At 57.2% G+C, this 17731-nt stretch overlaps 1 protein-coding gene across 2 annotated transcripts; it reads right to left on the bottom strand.

Annotated features, from left to right (window-relative positions):
- Window positions 1-558: 558 nt before the first annotated feature.
- ADAT1 (adenosine deaminase tRNA specific 1) lies at window positions 559-15169 on the bottom strand. Of its 2 annotated transcripts, XM_004600865.2 has the most exons (10): window positions 15061-15169; window positions 12712-12902; window positions 12436-12504; window positions 11629-11683; window positions 11296-11426; window positions 7917-8424; window positions 6933-7078; window positions 6449-6548; window positions 4199-4285; window positions 559-1936 (listed from the first exon to the last, which is right to left on the bottom strand). In XM_004600865.2, exons 2-10 carry the CDS (start codon window positions 12878-12880, stop codon window positions 1804-1806), a joined length of 1398 nt encoding a protein of 465 aa, XP_004600922.2. In that variant the 5' UTR covers window positions 12881-12902; window positions 15061-15169; the 3' UTR covers window positions 559-1803. The 2 variants fall into 2 exon arrangements, with proteins under 2 accessions (XP_004600922.2, XP_055001740.1); XM_055145765.1 differs by lacking the exon at window positions 6449-6548.
- Window positions 15170-17731: the final 2562 nt, after the last annotated feature.

Here is a 17731-nt window from a genome sequence, read left to right as displayed (position 1 = left end):
CTTGTTTTTGGCCCACCGTGCTCTCTCCAGCCCTATTTCTGTAGTTGAAATAGGAAAATCTTTCTCCATTACTTTTTTTTTCATTTCTAAGACTTATTTTTTAAACAGGCACTGTATTAATGTCTTCAAGATTCTAATAAAATCTAAAGAGTATTCAGTGAAGTTTCCTTTCACTGTCGGGCCCAACCTTCCTCTTTGCCTCTGTGGCCCCATTAGTGGTTTCTGGGTTCCTACGCTGAGTGAGTACTGGCAAAGCGGACAGATTCCTTTCACTTTCTGTTTTTTGGAGAAGTGTTCTGGGTCTTGCCCGGCAGTGCTCAGGAATCACTGCTGGCGGTGCTCAGGGAACATACGGGATCGAACCCTGACTGGCCACATGGAAGGCAAATGTCCTACCCATTGCACTATCACTCTGCCCCCCCCAAGGACTTATTTTGGAAAAAAAATTTCAGGGCTGTCAGGGGCTTGGGATGTGCCCCAGTGCTTTGCACATGTGAGGCTCGGGGCTTGGGGTTTGGTCCCGCCACTGTGACACAAAACAAGAGACGGGCAGCTGGCTGGGAGGAACGTGTCTCACTTCTGTAATGTATGGGGGGAAAGTACTTGTGTTCTCACTCAGACTTGTGCACAACTGTTCAAAGCAGTTTGTTCCTCAGAGCTGAGAAGAGGGAGACAACCGCTGACCTAAACGTCCATCAGTGCTGCCTGGGCAAACAAGGCCTAATCCCGCCGTGGAACCGCAAGTTCGGTTCATGCCATACAGCCTGACTCTTGGAAACATGCAAGGGAAGAAGCCAGCCACAAAACACCAAATTCTCCATTGATTCCATTTCTACAGGAGGTCTGGAACAGAGAGATCTGTGAGACAGAAAGTACTTATCACTTTGGTGGAGGGTGGGGAGGGGGACAAAATTCGAAATGACAGCTAGTAGGCACTGTACCGGGTCCGAGAGTGCACTCTGCAACTTCCTCACGAGGAAGTTCTAAAGTTGATGAAGGAGACACTGCTTTGTGGGAATCAAAAACCACTAAACTCTAGGTGGATTTCATGATATGTGACTTCTATGTCAATAAAACTCTTTAAAAATACTTAAAAACAGAGATGCCCAAGAACCGTCCCCGTAGTCAGGGCGTTTCTGTTTTCAGTCAGCAGTTGGAGGGGAGGAGCTTGAGAGCCAAACAGAGGGGGGTGCACCCCAACGCTCAGGGGAGACGCCTCTCTTGGTCTTTCAGGAAGGAAACGCCCACCGAACAGCAGCAGGAACTTGTTGCCACGACGGCAGGTCGAGGTGGAGGTTGGCGGGTCCGGAGGGCTGACGGCACGCGGTGGCCACAGGTTCGACAGGAAAGCGGATATTGGCGGGCAATTCCCGAGACACTTGCCGAGCTGGCTCAGACGGCGGGTGGCCCTCCAGCGGAAGGAAGGCTGGACAGGGCAGAGGTGCCCTTCGTCAGGCAGAGTTCCAGCGCGTGCGCAGGGCCCGGCCTCCCCGAGGCCCACCGGGCACCAACAGAGCCCAGGTCCAGCTCCCGGCATGGCGCGTTCTGCTCCCATGTTTCAGGGAAGCGCCAGCCCCAAGCGAGGGCAGGTTCCGGGCATGGGCGAGAGGCCACGTTAGCCGAGAGCGTTTCCGTCCAGTGCAGGTTGTTCCGTGACGCAATTTCCTTCCATCTTGGGAGAGATGCGTAGCTCCGATAAATCACCAACCGGCCCCCGGCTCCCAAATCAGCGGGAACGTGGCGGGGGCTCTTCCCGGGGGGAGGAAGCGGCTCCCAGACTCAGGGCCCTGCACGCTTCCCTTCTCACCGGAACTGCTGGTACTCGGCCGGGTTCCTGAGCCAGGAGGCGAAGGCCTGCTTCCGGAGCGCGCTCCAGGCGTCCTGGTACGTGGAGGCGGCGTCCTTGTACTGCTGGTACGTCTGCAGCGTCTGCGCCCTAACGCACACACACCAGTGAGCAGAGGCTCTCGGGCCCGCTGCCCTCTGTGGCCCCGGGGGTGCAGGGGCCGTCAGAGGGTGCAAATATTACAAGACTCGGGAACAGGAGGGCTGTGGCACGCTCCGTGTCCTTCACGGAGTCACTGTAAGGGACAACCGTTGCTGGCACGGCGTGAGATTCAGGCCATGTCCCTGTGAGCCACATGGGGCACATGCCCCCGTGAACATGTGATAACAGGGGAAGCGTCCTGGGGGTGGGGAGGGCAAGCCAGTGGTGCCAAGGACTGACCCCAGGTGGCGGCTCTTCTGTGATCTCTCTGACCCCAAGGGTCCTACTTGCTGGCTGATATTTTTCTCGGTGCCGACCGTTTCCCCCAGAGGATCTGTATGTGCCTTTGCTCTTCTGGGTTTAGGCCAGAGCCGGCAGTGCTCAGGGCTTACTCCTGACTTTTGATTTTTGTTTTTTTGCTTTTTGGGTTATACCCAGAGATGCTCAGGGGGTTATTCCTGCACTTAGGAATTACTCCAGGTAGTGCTTGGAGGACCATATGGGATGCTGGGAATTGAACCCGGGTCAGCGCGTGCACGGCAAATGCCCTACCGTACTATCGCTCCAGCCCCTTACTCCTGACTCTGCCCGGGGATTGTTCTCGGGGGGTGGGGGGGGCACATATGTGATGCTGGGGATCAAACCAGGGTGGGCCGCATGCAAGGCAAGCCCTGACACCGCTGTCCTGTCGCTCCGGCCCACGCACCAGAGGATCTGGCCGTTAGAAGTCTCTCAGCTGCATTTCTCTGACCAAACTCAGGCACTTCCCATTCTCCCGTGTCCCGTCAGCTGCTGTGACAGCGCTGGGCAGTGCCTGTGACACTCAGGCCCAGAAAACAATCTCTGAGAAGGGAGTCTCTCCTTCAGCCAGCGACCAAAGTTGGGGCCGACTTCTCAGAGGCCTCAGCGCTGACTGGGCCCTGACCTTGCTCCCTCCGAGTCGACAAACGGAGAAGATCGAGCCTTACGGCCTCCCCCCAACCGCTTTCCCCTGACTCTGCTCTAACTCTTTGGTTTCTCACCAAGTTCTGAGGAGAGACCCCGGTCACTTCAGCAATGCTGCTCAGTCTAGCAAACAGTGATGTCATTTTACCCGAGTCCCAATTTCCTAAACACAGCGTCTGTCGAGCTGGAGACGGTTCAAAAGGCTGGAGCAGATGACCTGCCTGCAAGAGGTCCCAGCTCGGTGCCAGCACCCCCTGAGCAGAGCCAGGCATGGCCCAAAACAAAAGTAATCAAAAAAACTTTTTTTAAGGCTATGGTTAAAATCTCTCCTGGGGCCAAATAACAGTATAGTGGGTAGGGAACTTGTCCTGCAGGCAGCCGACCCATCTGATGCCCTGTCCCCCATGTGGTCCCACTAAGCGCCTCCAGGAGTGATTCCTGAGCAGAGCCAGGAGGAAGCCCTAGGCGCTCCCGGGTGTGGCCCTAAAACCCAAACCCAAACCCAAACCGCTGTGTCACAGGGTAACAGGCACAGCAGAAGCAGGACGGCTCCTGAGCACTCTGGGGTATAGCCTCACAAAACCAAAATAATCAGTTCCCTTCCCCACTCTGTCTGGAAACCTCAAAGAACTCTCCCTCCCTCGGAGTCGCCACCCGAGTCCTAAGACAGGCCGGGCCGACTCGCAACGTCGTAAGAGACAAAGGAAGTGCTTCTCTGACGCGGAACGTCCACTGAACGGCCACATCTGGGCAAGTGTAGTGGGGTTGGTTGGGGGCAGTGGCTGGCCTGTGGCTGAGGTCTGAACTGAGCGGCAGTTTTGGGGCCAGACCCCCGCCTGCCTGTACCTACACAGACCCCCGCCTGCCTGTACCTACACAGACCCCCGCCTGCCTGTACCTACACAGACCACCCCGCCTGCCTGTACCTACAGACCACCCGCCTGCCTGTACCTACAGACCACCTGCCTGCCTGTACCTACAGACCACCCCGCCTACCTGTACCCACACAGACCACCCGCCTGCCTGTACCCACACAGACCACCCCGCCTGCCTGTACCTACAGACCACCCGCCTGCCTGTACCTACAGACCACCCCCGTCCTCCTGATGCTCCGTGCCCCCAACCGCCAGCCCCGCACCCTGCACCACGCCGAGCGCCTCGCAGGGGGCCGTGAGGACGGCAGAGCACCGGCCAGTGAACGTGGCTCCCGGACAGGCGTCCTGCCAAACTCAACCATGGCGGGCACAGCTCGGCCAGCGGCGTCACCTGAGCGAGTCCGGCCACTGGTCCTCGGGGATGCTGGCGAGCAGCTTCTGGAACGACTGAAAGAGCTCGGCTTTGCAGATCCGGGATCTGTTGGGGACAAGACAGGGTGGCTATTTGCTGCGGACCCGGCTCTATCACGCAAAGACATAAAGCATCACGTGGGGTTCCCTTCAGAATGTTCCAGGGTCCCCATCTGGCAAAAAAAAAAAAAAAGAGAGAGAAAAAGAAAAACTTGATTTTCCAAGGCCCAAATTGGTTGTGCTGTCAGCAGTGAAATCACCACAGTGACATGCTGAAGTGGGATAAAGACTGGTGTGTGGTGACAGTCCCCACGCCCATCAGACCGCAGTCAGGAGAGCTGGGACCCGAGCAGCGTGGGGCCAAGGCCCCCGAGGGCAGCGGCTGAACCCCCCAAGCACCCCACAGGCAGCGCGGGCTCCAGAGGCCTCTGCACTCGTGTCAGGCTCCCTGGAGGCAGTTCAGAAACGTGGGAGCATGAGATTCCTTAGTGGTGCCACTGAACCTTGGCCCCGAGTGTCCCCCCAGCTGTGGTCTGACGGGATGTGGCCCCCTTCTTCCCCTCAGAGACGCAGCAAGGCACGGCGGGTGCGAGCGCCAAGTGGGGTCTGGTTCTTACCCCGTGGCCTGTACGTTCCTCACTGATGGGAAGTGCCTGCCCGGGGCTCGTCACTGCTCATCGGGGAGCCCTGAGCCTGTGTGGGTCTCCCTTCCCTTCCGGGAGATGCGGCTCCACACACTGGGAGACGGGCCGTGGGCATGCAGGAGGGTGAGGACGCTGTCACTCAACCAACAAAACCAAGAAACCAAGGGCCAGGGAGGTGGCTCAGAGAGCTGGAGCAGAAAAGCCAAAAAGCAACACACACACACACACACACACACACACACATCCCCGCTATCCCCATATGGAGCAGAAAAGCCAAAAAGCAACACACACACAAACACACACACACACACACATCCCTGATATTCCCATATGGAGCAGAAAAGCCAAAAAGCAACACACACACACACACACACACACACACACATCCCTGATATCCCCATATGGAGCAGAAAAGCCAAAAAGCAACACAACACACACAAATCCTTGATATCCCCATATGGTCCCCTGAGCACCGCCAGGTGACATTCCTGAGTGCAGAACCAGGAGTAAGTCCTGAGCATCACCAGGTGTGACCCCAAAACCAAACCAAGCCAAACACACACACACGCTCTGGCAGTGCAGCAACCGCTGGAGAGTGACTGGGAGCCGTGCCTGTGCCCGCCGTCTGCAGCCAGACAGCAACGCGCTCAGCCAAGGCCACCCGGGGAAGAGGTGACTCTGGGGCGGGGTGGGAGCACACCAGACCCCCAGAAAGCTCCCAGACCGTGGGGGGCGCACAAGGCCCCCCGCCCCCGCCCAGAAAGCACATGCACCGGGAAAGTGCATGTTAGAGCGTGTGGAAGCCGGAGGCTGTGGGGCCCGGGGCCCGGGAGCAGCGAAGCGCAGCAGCCGGCACCCCTGCACCCGGGTCAGCGGCTGAGCGCTGGTGCCCGAGGAGCGCAGACACGGGCCCCCACTCCTCCCGCTGACACCCTGTCTCGCGCCTCTGCCCCACAGTGGCCGTGCTGCTCTGCGGGGGCCGCCCGCCCGTGTCCCCGGAGGCAGAGACCACACAGGCCCCGCTGGCGCTTGCTGCCGCCGTCAGAGATGGCGCCCAGGGCCGCACACACAGGCGCGTCACGCCGAGACCCAGGTAGGAGCTCCTGAAAACGCTCATCGTAGGCTAGCGTCAGGATTCCCTCTCTGAAAACAGACGCTTCCCTCAAATCTGGCATATAAACGCTCACGGCAGCTCTGACTCACGATGGCCAAGAGGGAAACTACCCCAAACTCCCATTGATAAACATCGAATTACGGACGAACAGATGAGCCAGAGGTGCTAAGAGGACAGGCCAGTCCTACAAAGGAATGAAGGAAGGACACAGGTTCCCCTGCGGGTGAGTCTGCAAAACACAATCACGTCAAAGCAGCGGGACACACAGGGTCACTCACTGGATGGCTCAGAGACTTGACAGGTGCAGGGCAGATACATTCAGGGAGACGGCAGATAATCCGGGTTACCAGGGATGAGGAGAGCGGGAGGGGTGGGGAGTACAGGGGTGTTGGGGGGGGAGGGTGTGTAATGGCCGGAATGTTCTGGAATCACGGGAGGGGTCAGCAAACGTCTCCTGGCCCAATGGCTGTACCTGGCCTGAAGGCTTCTCATCCCTTTCTTTGTTGTCCCCTGGGGAAAGCCGTTCGCGGTGACATCCAGGGGCTGCTCGGGAACTGCGCTCCAGCTGACAGCTACAGGAGGGAGGTGCCATGTTACAGTGGTGCCATTTTCTGAAAATGCCCAAGGCGCCTTTTTCCATCTTTTTAAATTTTTTTTTGCTTTTTGGGTCACACACGGTGATGCACAGGGGTTACTCCTGGCTCTGAACTCAGGAATCACTCCTGGCGGTGCTGGGGGACCATATGGGATGCTGGGGATTAAACCCAGGTCAGCTGTGTGCAAGACCAATGCCCTACCCGCTGTACTATAGCTCCAGCCCCAGGATTTTTTGTTTGTTTTTAGGGACTTGCTCAGGGTCAAAGAGCATGACCTTGACCCAGCGTGAGTCTCCCCAGCCCCTCTTGGGCCAGTTTCCAGATAAAACCGTCCCAAGCAAGTGGAACCGGGTCCCTTACCAGCCCCACAGGGAACCAGCCGACCCGCGCCGTCAGCCCGTCTGGCCTGCACCGCGCAGCGGCTCTGGGCAAACAGCTCACTGGACTGCACGATTTTCACTTCTCGGACTCCGAAGCCGCTGGGTAAGGCTGAGACGTTCCTACACCTGAACGAGAGGGGAGGTGCATCTGGCTTAGGTGCGCCCCTCAGAGAAGAGGGGCATCTGCCTTACAGGCCACATCAGTGCTCCTGGACTATAAAAGTTCCTTTTCCTTTAGTTTCGGGTCACACCTGGTGATGCTCAGGGGTCACTCTTGGCCCCGCACTCAAAGTATAGAGATGCTCTGGGGACCTCTGGGATGTCACGAATTGAACCCACATCAGCCGTGTGCAAGGCAAGCCCCTTAACTGTTGTATTCTCTCTTCAACCCCAAAGTTTATGATTGTTTAAAAAGTTGGGGCTGGAGTGACAGTACAGCCAGCAGGGCATTGTCTCGCCAGCAGCCGGCCCGAGTTTAATCCCCTGCACCTCCTATGGCCCCCCAAGCCCCACATGGAGTGATCCCTGAGTGCAGAGCCGGGAGGAAGCCCTGACACCACCACGTGTGGCCCAAAACCAAAGGAAAAGGAAAAAAGTTCCTATTTTTCCGCAATACTAGGGACTGAGCCCAGGCCTGACGTGCCCAGAGCAAGTATTCCACCACTGAGTTATAGCCTGGGCCCCGTAGTTTTCATTTTCTTCCTATGCATCATTTTTTAGGTGTGTGTGTGGTAGGGGGGGCACACCCAATGGTGCCCAGGGGTCACTCCTGAGGGGGCTCAGGGAGCCATTTGGGGTGCTGGAACCTGGGTCGGCCATATGCAAGGCAAGCATCCCACCCGGCCCCTCCTCTCTTCACTAAAGATGCCAGCCCCGGCCTGGCCACCGCCCGACCTGCCTCCCTAGGAGCTGCGGGACTGCGGGCAGTTCCTGGCTCTCTGGGCAGGCGCTGCCCGGGCCTCACCTGCCGGTCAGCGCTCTCTGCATGGCCTCCTGGCTGTACGGGCACTTCCCGATGACCACGGCCGACAGGTAGACAGGCTCCTCCAGGAAGTGCATCAGCAGTGCCCCCTGGCACCCGAGGACATTCCACCGTGCCAGCTTGTCGCTGCAGGACATGGAGCGGGTCCTGTCCCCCCGGCCCGGCTTCACCCGGAGCGGCCCCACCCGATGGTAGGCGGCCCCGGGCAGGTGCGAGTCCCCCGCCCCTCCGGGCACGCACTTGGCCCCCGTCCGATACACGTCCACCACTGCGGGCCGGCCGGGGCTGGCCGGGGCCTGCCCGCTGTCCCGTGGGTGGGCCGCTTCCGAGGCAGGGGGCTCGGGCTCACGCCTCATCCTCTTGTTCGCAGGCTCTTCGGGGCCTTCGTGGGCACCCGTCTCCGCAGAGGGGGTCCAGGCGCCGTCTCCGCCGACCGGACGGCACGGCTGATCTTCCGGCGCCAGCATGGGGATGATGGAGGCGTCGCCACCTGCACACATGCCGTCCCTCAACCACGGGCCTCGCCAAGCCGCCACCGTGGGACACCGGGAGCCACCGGGGGAGCCTCACAGCCTGTCCGCTCCCCCCGGGGCCACATCCGCCCCGGGCCTCTGTTGGGAATGAACGTTGTGCAGGGTCCCGAGAGGACGCGGCTCCACGGCCCGGGCACATGATCTGCAGGGGGAGGCCGGGCCGCGCCCACACGGCCAGCACCAGCCTCACGGCCCGGGCTCCGGCCCCACAGCCTCTTCTACACTCCGCGGGGCAGGAGCTCTGGGAGGGGGCCGAGAAACTGCAGTGTTTTGGGGGAGGGTAACGCCCTGCTGCACTCAGGGGCTGCTGCTCCCCATCCTGTGCTCAAGGACCAGGCTGGGGTCAGGCTGCCTGAACTCTCTCTTTCTCTTTCTCCAGCCACAAAGAGAATTTTTTTTTAATGTTTTGTTTTTTGGGCCACACCCAGTGGTCTCGGGGTATTCCTGGCTCTGCACTCAGGATCGCTCCTGGCGGGCTTGGGGCACTCTGTGGTGCTGGGGATTGAGTCCCAGTTGTCTGCATGCGAGGCAGGTGCCCTCCCTGCTGCACCATCATTCCACACCCCCGAGATGGAATGTTTTACCAGAATATTTACCAGGGACGTTAGGCCAGGACTTCTCCACTTCCATGTCACCTGCACTGAGGACCAGACCCCTCATCCTGGGGGTGTCCTTAGAAGCAGATACCAGACACCATGAGCTCTCATGTCCCCAACCTGAACCTTTCCAAGATCTCCAGACTGCTCTCTGGACCAGGAATTCATCCTGAAACTGGTGACTTCAGTGGAACGCTACCTATCCCAAGATGCCTTGGAAAACAAAAGCATTTGACCGGGGCTGAAATGACGGTACTGGGTGGGGCTCTTGCCTTGCACGTGCCTGACCCGGGTTTGATCCCAGGTACCACAGAGTGTCCAGAGCTGCCAGGAGAGATCCCCGGGCACAGAGCCAGGAGGAAGCCCTGTGTACAATTGGGCGTGACTCAAAAACAAAACAAAAACAAAACAAAAGCGTGTGTTCTATCTCACAGTTAAACACAGCTTGCTGGCACATGTTCCAACAATCTAGAGACTGCAGTGACCACCCATTGGCCTTTTCCCTTGCTGGGCAGCCGTTTCTGACCGACTCCGTGTAGGAAACCAGGTACAGCGCCCCTGGAGAAGGGAGCCGCTGCTTCCAACGCGCTCCTCGCGGGTGGCGCTTTCCCAGAGCGTCAGGAATCCATCTGCAGCCCCGACGGGCGAGAGGGAAAGCAGGAGATGGAGCGGCGGGAGCGTTGCCAGTGGCTGGCTGGCAGCTCTCCAGAGCCCTCACAAGGTGACACCGACTCTGGGTGGTGGCACTGACGGGGGCCATCCCCTACTCGGCAGCTCTGAGATTTGATTCTGACAGATGCCTAGACTTGGCGGCTGACTCACGAGGATCAAATGCACAAAGGTGCAGTGGCTGTGCAGACACCCATCGTAAAGGGAAGGAACGCCAGGGCGGCGGGCGACACTCCCGGGGCTGTTCTTTCTGCAAACTCTACCTCCCAGCTGGCGGCGCCCGCTGATGGGTTTGAACCACAGTCAGTCTCCGAAACTCCCAGATCGTAAGAGCAGGAAAGGGCTGCTTTGTATTTTTGTTTCATGTGATGGTGGGGATCAAACTCGGGTCCTCCTGCATGCAGAGTCTGAGCCCAGCCACCGGTGCTAATGTGTCACTTTTGAAGTCTGATACCCAGAGGAAAAGTTTATGTTCTTTTCCCAAAGCTTTCAGGGTGAGGCTATTTTACTGCCATCGCTGAGCTGTCTAAAAAGGAAGAAATTCTTCCCCCTTGTCAAGAAAAAGAGAAGGCAGAAACCACTATCTGGACTGGGTCTGATCCTTCTGCCTCCTGGACTCATCAAGACTTATTTATCCCAAGGGGCTGGAGTGATAGCACAGCGAGTAGGGCGTTTGCCTTGCACGCGGCCGACCCGGGTTCGAATCCCAGCATCCCATATGGTCCCCTGAGCACCGCCAGGGGTGATTCCTGAGTACATGAGCCAGGAATAACCCCTGTGCATTGCCGGGTGTGACCCAAAAAGAAAAAAAAATAGAAGACTTATTTATCCCTCGCCGGGGCCCGAGAGAAGTATAGCAGGTAGACGTCTGCCTTGCATGTCTACCTGGGTTTGATTCTGGCATCCCTGAGCCTACCAGGAGTGATCCCGGAGCACGGAGCCAGGTCTAAGTCCCGAGCACCGGCAGGTGCAGCCCCTCAAAAACAAACAACAAAAAGATTTAGCCTGCGCTGCCCATGGCTGCCCCTTCTCCCGGCTCTCAGGGCCAGACAGAGGTCCCTCTTTCCTCGAGGGTGGGGGGAGGCACACTGGGGGCGCTCGGGGCTTCTTCCTGGCTGGGTGCTCGGGGATCACCCCTGGTGAGGCGGGGAGGGAGCCACGCGGGAGGTGAAGCATCTTGCCTGCTGTGCTCCCGGGGCTGCTCCTAATCCCCGTCACACGGCAGCAGACAAGCAGGAGACGGGGCGGCCTCAGGCAAGGACGAGACGGGCCTCAGGACAAGCCACGGGAGAGGCAAGGCTTTGGCTCCCGAGTCCCACGTGGCTCTCGGGCCTAGAGCAGGGGCTTGAAGTTTACTGTCCTGATCAGCGCCAGAGTAACAGCGCGGCCCCCCTCACCCGCCAGCGGAGACCAGGCACACTGACCTTCCCGCAGAGCCCCGCCACTGCTCAGAGCCGCGGCTCTGCCAGCACTACGGGTATGCATTTTTGCTTTTTCAGAGACGAATCAGCGATTCAGACAGAAGGGGGTAGATGACGCAACCCCCGCCAAAGGCTTACGTACAGGGCGTGTGGCTGGAGAAAAACACAAATGAGAGGCCGGGCCTGAGTCTCCACTGCCCCTTCCGCGTCCCCGGGACGAAGATGCTCTTCCCCTTCCCGGCCGCCGCCAGCTGGAGCTGATGGAGGAGGTACCTGGCGGGGTGCAGATCATGAGAAGGAACCACCGAACTCCACGGGACAGACGGGACGAGACGGGCCGGGGTCACTGCTGACCCCTGGGCCCGGGAGAAGCACCCAGTATGGCGGCTGGCTCTGCTGAGTGCGGGCGGCCGTGAGCCAGCACTGCTCCTCCCCGCCCTCGCCCTGGCCTCACTCTCCGGGGCCAAGGACTCACCTCTGGAAACTCCTCTTGGTGATGACCTCAGCGTGGCTGTCGTTGAGGACATCTCCTGGGGCAAAGGGACACCAGGTGAAGAGGCCTGGTCTCCAGAGCGGAAGGCCCCGTTTGCCCTCACGCAGGGAAGCCCCGACGGGCGGGTCTCAGCTCAGCGCAGCCCCCCACACTCCCGGGGCTGCGGGGGCTCTGGAGGATGTTGGGCAGCAGCTCCGGCCTCCACTCCCGAGGGCGAGTCACGTTCTCTTCTCCCCGCTCCCCCTGACAACATCGATCAAGTCCCGCAGGGCTCAGTGCTCAGGGCTGACTCCTGGCTCTGTGCTCAGGGCTCACGCCTGGCTCTGTGCTCAGGGCTCACTCCTGGCTCTGTGCTCAGGGCTCACGCCTGGCTCTGTGCTCAGGGCTCACTCCTGGCTCTGTGCTCAGGGCTCACGCCTGGCTCAGTGCTCAGGGATCACTCCCGGCTCTGTGCTCAGGGCTCACGCCTGGCTCTGTGCTCAGGGATCACTCCCGGCTCTGTGCTCAGGGATCACTCCCGGCTCTGTGCTCAGGGATCACTCCCGGCTCTGTGCTCAGGGCTCACACCTGGCTCTGTGCTTAGGGCTCACTCCTGGAGGTGCTCAGGGGACCATATGGGGTACCGGGGATTGAACTGGGGGCGGGCTATGAGCTACCTCTCCAGCTCCCAGGGAGCCTCTGGGAGGTGGCCTTGGCTCCCCCTTCTGTCCTTCCCAATGGGGCTCCCTCCCTGGGCCAGGAGCAGTGGGTCTGCCAGGCTCTGCACGCCGAGACCCGGCTCAGGCTTACCGCTCTTCCTCATTTTGGACTGGCCGATGCATTTCGTTCCTGTCCCCATGGAGACCACTTCCTTTGTCACTGCGGGTGGGGGGGATGGACCGTTACAGCTCTCGGAATCGGAACGGTTCCCAGAGCTCTGCTTCCAAGTCTGCACCCGGCTCCCTAGGAGTTCCCTGGGCGCACCTGGCCGAGGCATCCCGCGGGGTCATCCAGGGCCTGCAGCGAACAGTGCCCCCTGGCGGCAGCTGCTGCTGCTGCTGCTTCTGAGCTGGCCCCGGGGCTCACCTTGCACAGGTCTGTCCGGGCCATCGCAGGCCAGGTCCACAGTGGGCTGCACCTTCACCACCGCCGCTAGTAACGTCCACTCGCGGTCGGGCTCCGGCTTCCCTTGCTTGGGCAGCCGGGTCTCGTAGTGCTCGTAACACAGCCGTGCAACCTCGTCCGCGGTCCACATGGTCTGAGTCGCTGCCCAGGCCCTGGTCAAAAGCCACAAACATCAGGTCAGCAAAGAGCAGAGCTTCGCACCCATCTCTGGCCCTTCCTTCCTCCTACCCCCCAGCTCCTTTCCCCCCGAATGAAAAAAATCAAAGCCCCAAATCTCCGAGACCCCAGTAGGCGATTGACAACTGCGTCTGTGGCTCAAAACCCATCAGGAGGGGCCGGAGCGATAGCACAGCGGGTAGGGCGTTTGCCTTGCACGCGGCCGACCCAGGTTCGATCCCCGCCATCCCATATGGTCCCCCAAGCACTGCCAGGAGTAATTCCTGAGTGCAAAGCCAGGAGTAACCCCTGAGCATCGCTGGGGTTACCACAAAAAAAAAAAAAGAAAGTAAAAAAAAAAAACCATCAGGAGGCAAGCGTGTGGCTTCTAAGTGGGGGCACCGACTCCCTTGGCCGGACCCTCCTCCCACGAGGCCTCCCCTACCCGGACTCTTCCTGCCTCTCAGAAGCATCTCCCTTTTCCTAATCTCGCAGCAGAACTCTACCCCCCTCTACAAATCCGCTGAATCCCACGGCTGCCCCCGGAAACACCATTTCTCCTAGAGTCTCAGGACACAGCCGTGAGCATAGGGCTCTTACCTCCCCCGTCCTGCCTGGCAGGGCTGGAGGCAGCGGCCCTGGAGAGCCTTTCTCAGCCTGAGCTCTGGCTTTGTGCCACCTAAGGATGACAGTGGTTGTTGACTTGTTTTCACACCGGCGATGCTCAGGAGTCAGGCTGATACTGGTGTAGCTGCGGGGGCACGAGCGCCCTGCCCACCGCTATCTCTCTAACCCCCTTCACTTGGGTTCCCTTATCTCTCCAAACAGGTCTAAAGAGGGCAGGAGACACAGTACAGGGGTGACTGGGTATGATCCTTGGAACTTCAGTTTCCTATGCCCTGCCAGGAGCGATCCCTGAGCACAGGGCCAGGAGTAAGATCTGCATTTTCTCTATGTAAGTCTGTCCCTGGGTCCATTGGCAGATGCTCCCAACCAATTCCAGTTTGGTGTGACTGGATTCCACTTGATTTTTGCGCAGTCAACTCTTAGACAATGTTCTTTTTTTTTAATCTTTTTTTTTTTTTTTTTGCTTTTTTTGGGTCACACCCAGCAATGCACAGGGGTTACTCCTGGCTCTGCACTCAGGAATTACTCCTGGCGGTGCTCAGGGGACCATATGGGATGCTGGGAATCGAACCCGGATCGGCCGCGTGCAAGGCAAATGCCCTCCCCGCTGTGCTATTGCTCCAGCCCCAGACAATGTTAATATACCTTGACAGCCCCAAGTACAAGCCCACCAATGACATACATGGTGACGGTAAATCCGACCACGGATTCAAAGCAAAATTCTGGCAGGAACGGAGTGACTTTAAATTCAGAATCATAAGTCTTGGCTAAATCATAAATCTGGGTTTAAATCCAGCATAAATCTTGGTTCTGTTGAAGGGACCAAAAAAAAAAAAACCCAGAAAAAAACCCCAAGGGAGTGGCAGAATCCTCTCTTTGGGTGGTGGTGTACTCATTTCTGGGGCCATCACAGTGTGCTTAATGAAGGCAGAAACTCTGCGTCAAGCACTGCGGGTTATAGCGCCCCCTACCCGCCACCCCTGGAAATATATTAAAAAACGGATTACATATTAAAATAGATGAAATGTTTCTTCTATTTAATAATTAAAATTAAATTTAATACATAGAAAATGGATATATGGGGTCCACTGTAATTCAAAGTCACTCTTTTTTGTTTTTTTGCCTTTTGGGGCACACCCGGCAATGCACAGAGGTTACTCCTGGCTCTGCACTCAGGGGACCATATGGGATGCTGGGACTCGAACCCGGGTTGGCCGCGTGCCAGGCAAACGCCCTACCCGCTGTGCTATCGCTCCAGCCCCTCGAAGCAACTCTTTTTCTGGATCTGGAATAAATTTATAAGGCAAAACAGATTCCCCCACACCAACAAGGTTCCAACTAGCCAGACACTCGCCCAAAGCAAAGCAAAAGGTGGAGCGGCCGGCGTGGGGGGCCATTCGGCCACTGCGGGCCCGGCGACCACGGCACGTCCACGAAGCGGCCCGGCAGGAGGGACGCCCCCCGACCCGGCAGGGAGAGTCAGCCGTGTACCCCACTCCGCGCGCCCCGCGATCGCCCACCGCCCACCTCCACAGCGCGCGCTCTCCGAGGGAGCCGAACCCGCGGCGCAGAGACGTGACGTCACAGAAGCGGCGCTCCCAGGCCCCGCCCCTCAGGCGCGCGGTGCACGCCGGGGCTTGTAGTCCTTCCGCGAGGATTGCCCCTGGCACGTGGGTGTGGGCTGTGTCCTGTGAGGCACGGAGGGGTGAGCGGACTGCAGTGGAAGATGACTTCAAACAGCGTGGGGCGATGCAGCTCGGAACTCGAGTAGTGGAGCTCAGAACGCAGGTCAGAATTTGTCTAGAGAACTGTTTTATATCCGTCGATCTCCAAAAGCAGTTTTGACCAGGTATGTAATTAAAATTTTTCTAGATGCTATGTTTCAAAAAGTCTAACAAGTGAATTAAATGAATGCTTATTACCTTTGAGCGACAAACAATGATGTTCTGGCCCTATGAGATGCTAGAAATTGTTTCTTAATTAGCCCACTATTTCAATGTATGATCAACACTCTAAGAAACTATTGTGGTATTTTATTATATATACACACATATATTGGCCACTTGGGTCTGGTTTTGTTTTTTTAGCTTTTTCAGTCACACCCAGCGATGCACAGGCTTTACTCCTGGCTCATGCACTGAGGAATTACTCCTGGCGGTGCTCGGGGGACCATATGGGATGCTGTGAATCGACCCCTCCTCGGCTGCGTGCAAGGTGAATGCCCTACCTGCTGTGCTATTGCTCCAGCCCTTGGGTCTGTTTTTGTTGTGTGCAAGGAATGAACCTTACTTATCCACTGTACTATTTACTACTCTGCTCCTGTTGGATATTGACCCTAAATGCTGGAAGCTTCACCAGTGAATTGCTCCTTTTTCTCCCCCCACAGCTTATAGTGCTCTTACGAACACTCCTAATCCCCCCAAGTCTATCTTGAACCTTTCCTTGTGCTTTAACCTTTCATTGTTAGCTACTATGGCTTGGTTACTTATAAAGTCAAACCTGGTGATTCCAGATTTTATATTTGCAATGTTACTTGCTTTTCCTTATTTTCCTTTTAAATTTGCCATACATATTTTACTATAGAGCAGTATTCTTTGCTTAAACACAAAGACCGTTAATGCTATGCCCCTAATAGTTGGGAGTTGACTGACTCAGGTATATCTACTCCTGTGCATCCATCGGAATTATGACTCAGGCTTCAGTTTCTAACACCCCAAAGAGAGGGCTCCTGCCATGGGACTTGAATGGACCCAGGGCGAGCAGCAAAGCTACCCCAGCACAGAAATGGGATGATCTGGAAGGATAAAGCACGATTTTGATGCAAGCCATTATGACTTGAGACAGGAGCCCCCCTGGGGGGAAGGAGAAGCTAAACCAGCCCGAGGACTTAGTCTGGGGTTTACAGTAAAAGCCTTGCTCACCCTGGGAGCCCAGAGAACTAAGTTTCCTTGCTACTTATGGGACAGAAAAGCAAATAGATGCCCCTGGGAGACTGAGCAGCTCCTGGAGTTAATCCCAAGAGAATTGCCTCCACCAGAATGCGTTACCTCTGTAAATGACCAATCACGCCTGCATGCAGTCCTGTACCCCAAACCCTCAGTTTTTGTATAAAGGCTATTCAGTTCTGGAAGTCAACGGGCCACTTTTACCATGTGAGTCTCTTTGTTCCTCTGCTGGGGAGGAGGTGGCTCTTAGCCACCAAATGTGTGGCGCACTTGAACTCACAGGTGGCATCCCTGGGTAGTCATGAAGTCTCTTATTCTCTCCCATTAAGTAGTTTTGGGGCCACACCTGGTGGTGCTTGGGGTAGGGGTGGGGGACATGACAGGCCTATGGTGGCAGGGACTGAGCCTGGAGCTCCTGCACATAAAAAACACACGCCCTGCACTCCCCAGAGTACATCATGGGCTAGACCACTTACACATCAGCCCTATTGGCCGCACTGGACGAAACCTTCAGGTTGCTGGAAATAGGTATTTTGTCAAGAATCCAGAGGCCTAACCATCCAGTAATTATGTAGACCTCAATTGCTGAAGATGAGAAAATTCTCTTTTGATTTTTGGGCCACATCTGGCAGTGCTTAGGACTTACTCCTGGCTCTGGATGCAGGGATCAGTTGGGGAACATATGGGGTGCGGGGGATTTAATCTGGGTCGGCAATGTTCAGGCAGGTGCCCTCAGTGCTGTATTATCTCCAGCCCTAAGACTCGGTTTTCTTGCTGCCTCTTGGAAGATCATTGGCTTGTCCCCACCCTTATTGCTGGGGTAGAAGCTTCCTCCAAAACTAAGAACCACTTTCCTTGACACATAAATCTAACGTGTGCCTGACTCCCTCTCATGTCTTTAAAACAATTCTGGCCGGAGAGATAGTACCAGACTTGGGGTACTTGCCTGACACACTGCCAACCCCAGTTCAATCCCTTGACAAGTATTTGGTCCTCTGAACAGCACCAGGTGTGGTGCCAAAACAAGATTTTGATTCTGAGGGCAGGGCAGGATATCTGTTCTCGGGTTCACCTTTGGGATTAGTACCGTCAGTATCAATCTCCACAGTAGAATCCAGCACCAATATTCAGTGCAGCCAGACCAAAGAGGTGCTCAAAGTGAAGTCCTCGGGGGTCTGGAGAGAGCGCAGTGGGGAGGACACTTGCCTTCAATGTGGCCAACCTGAGCTCCCTCTCTGACATCTCATATGGCT

Source organism: Sorex araneus, chromosome 8 (genome assembly GCF_027595985.1).
Source record: "Sorex araneus isolate mSorAra2 chromosome 8, mSorAra2.pri, whole genome shotgun sequence".
NCBI classification, from domain to species: Eukaryota; Metazoa; Chordata; class Mammalia; order Eulipotyphla; family Soricidae; genus Sorex; species Sorex araneus.
This window is presented reverse-complemented; position numbering and strand designations above follow the sequence as displayed.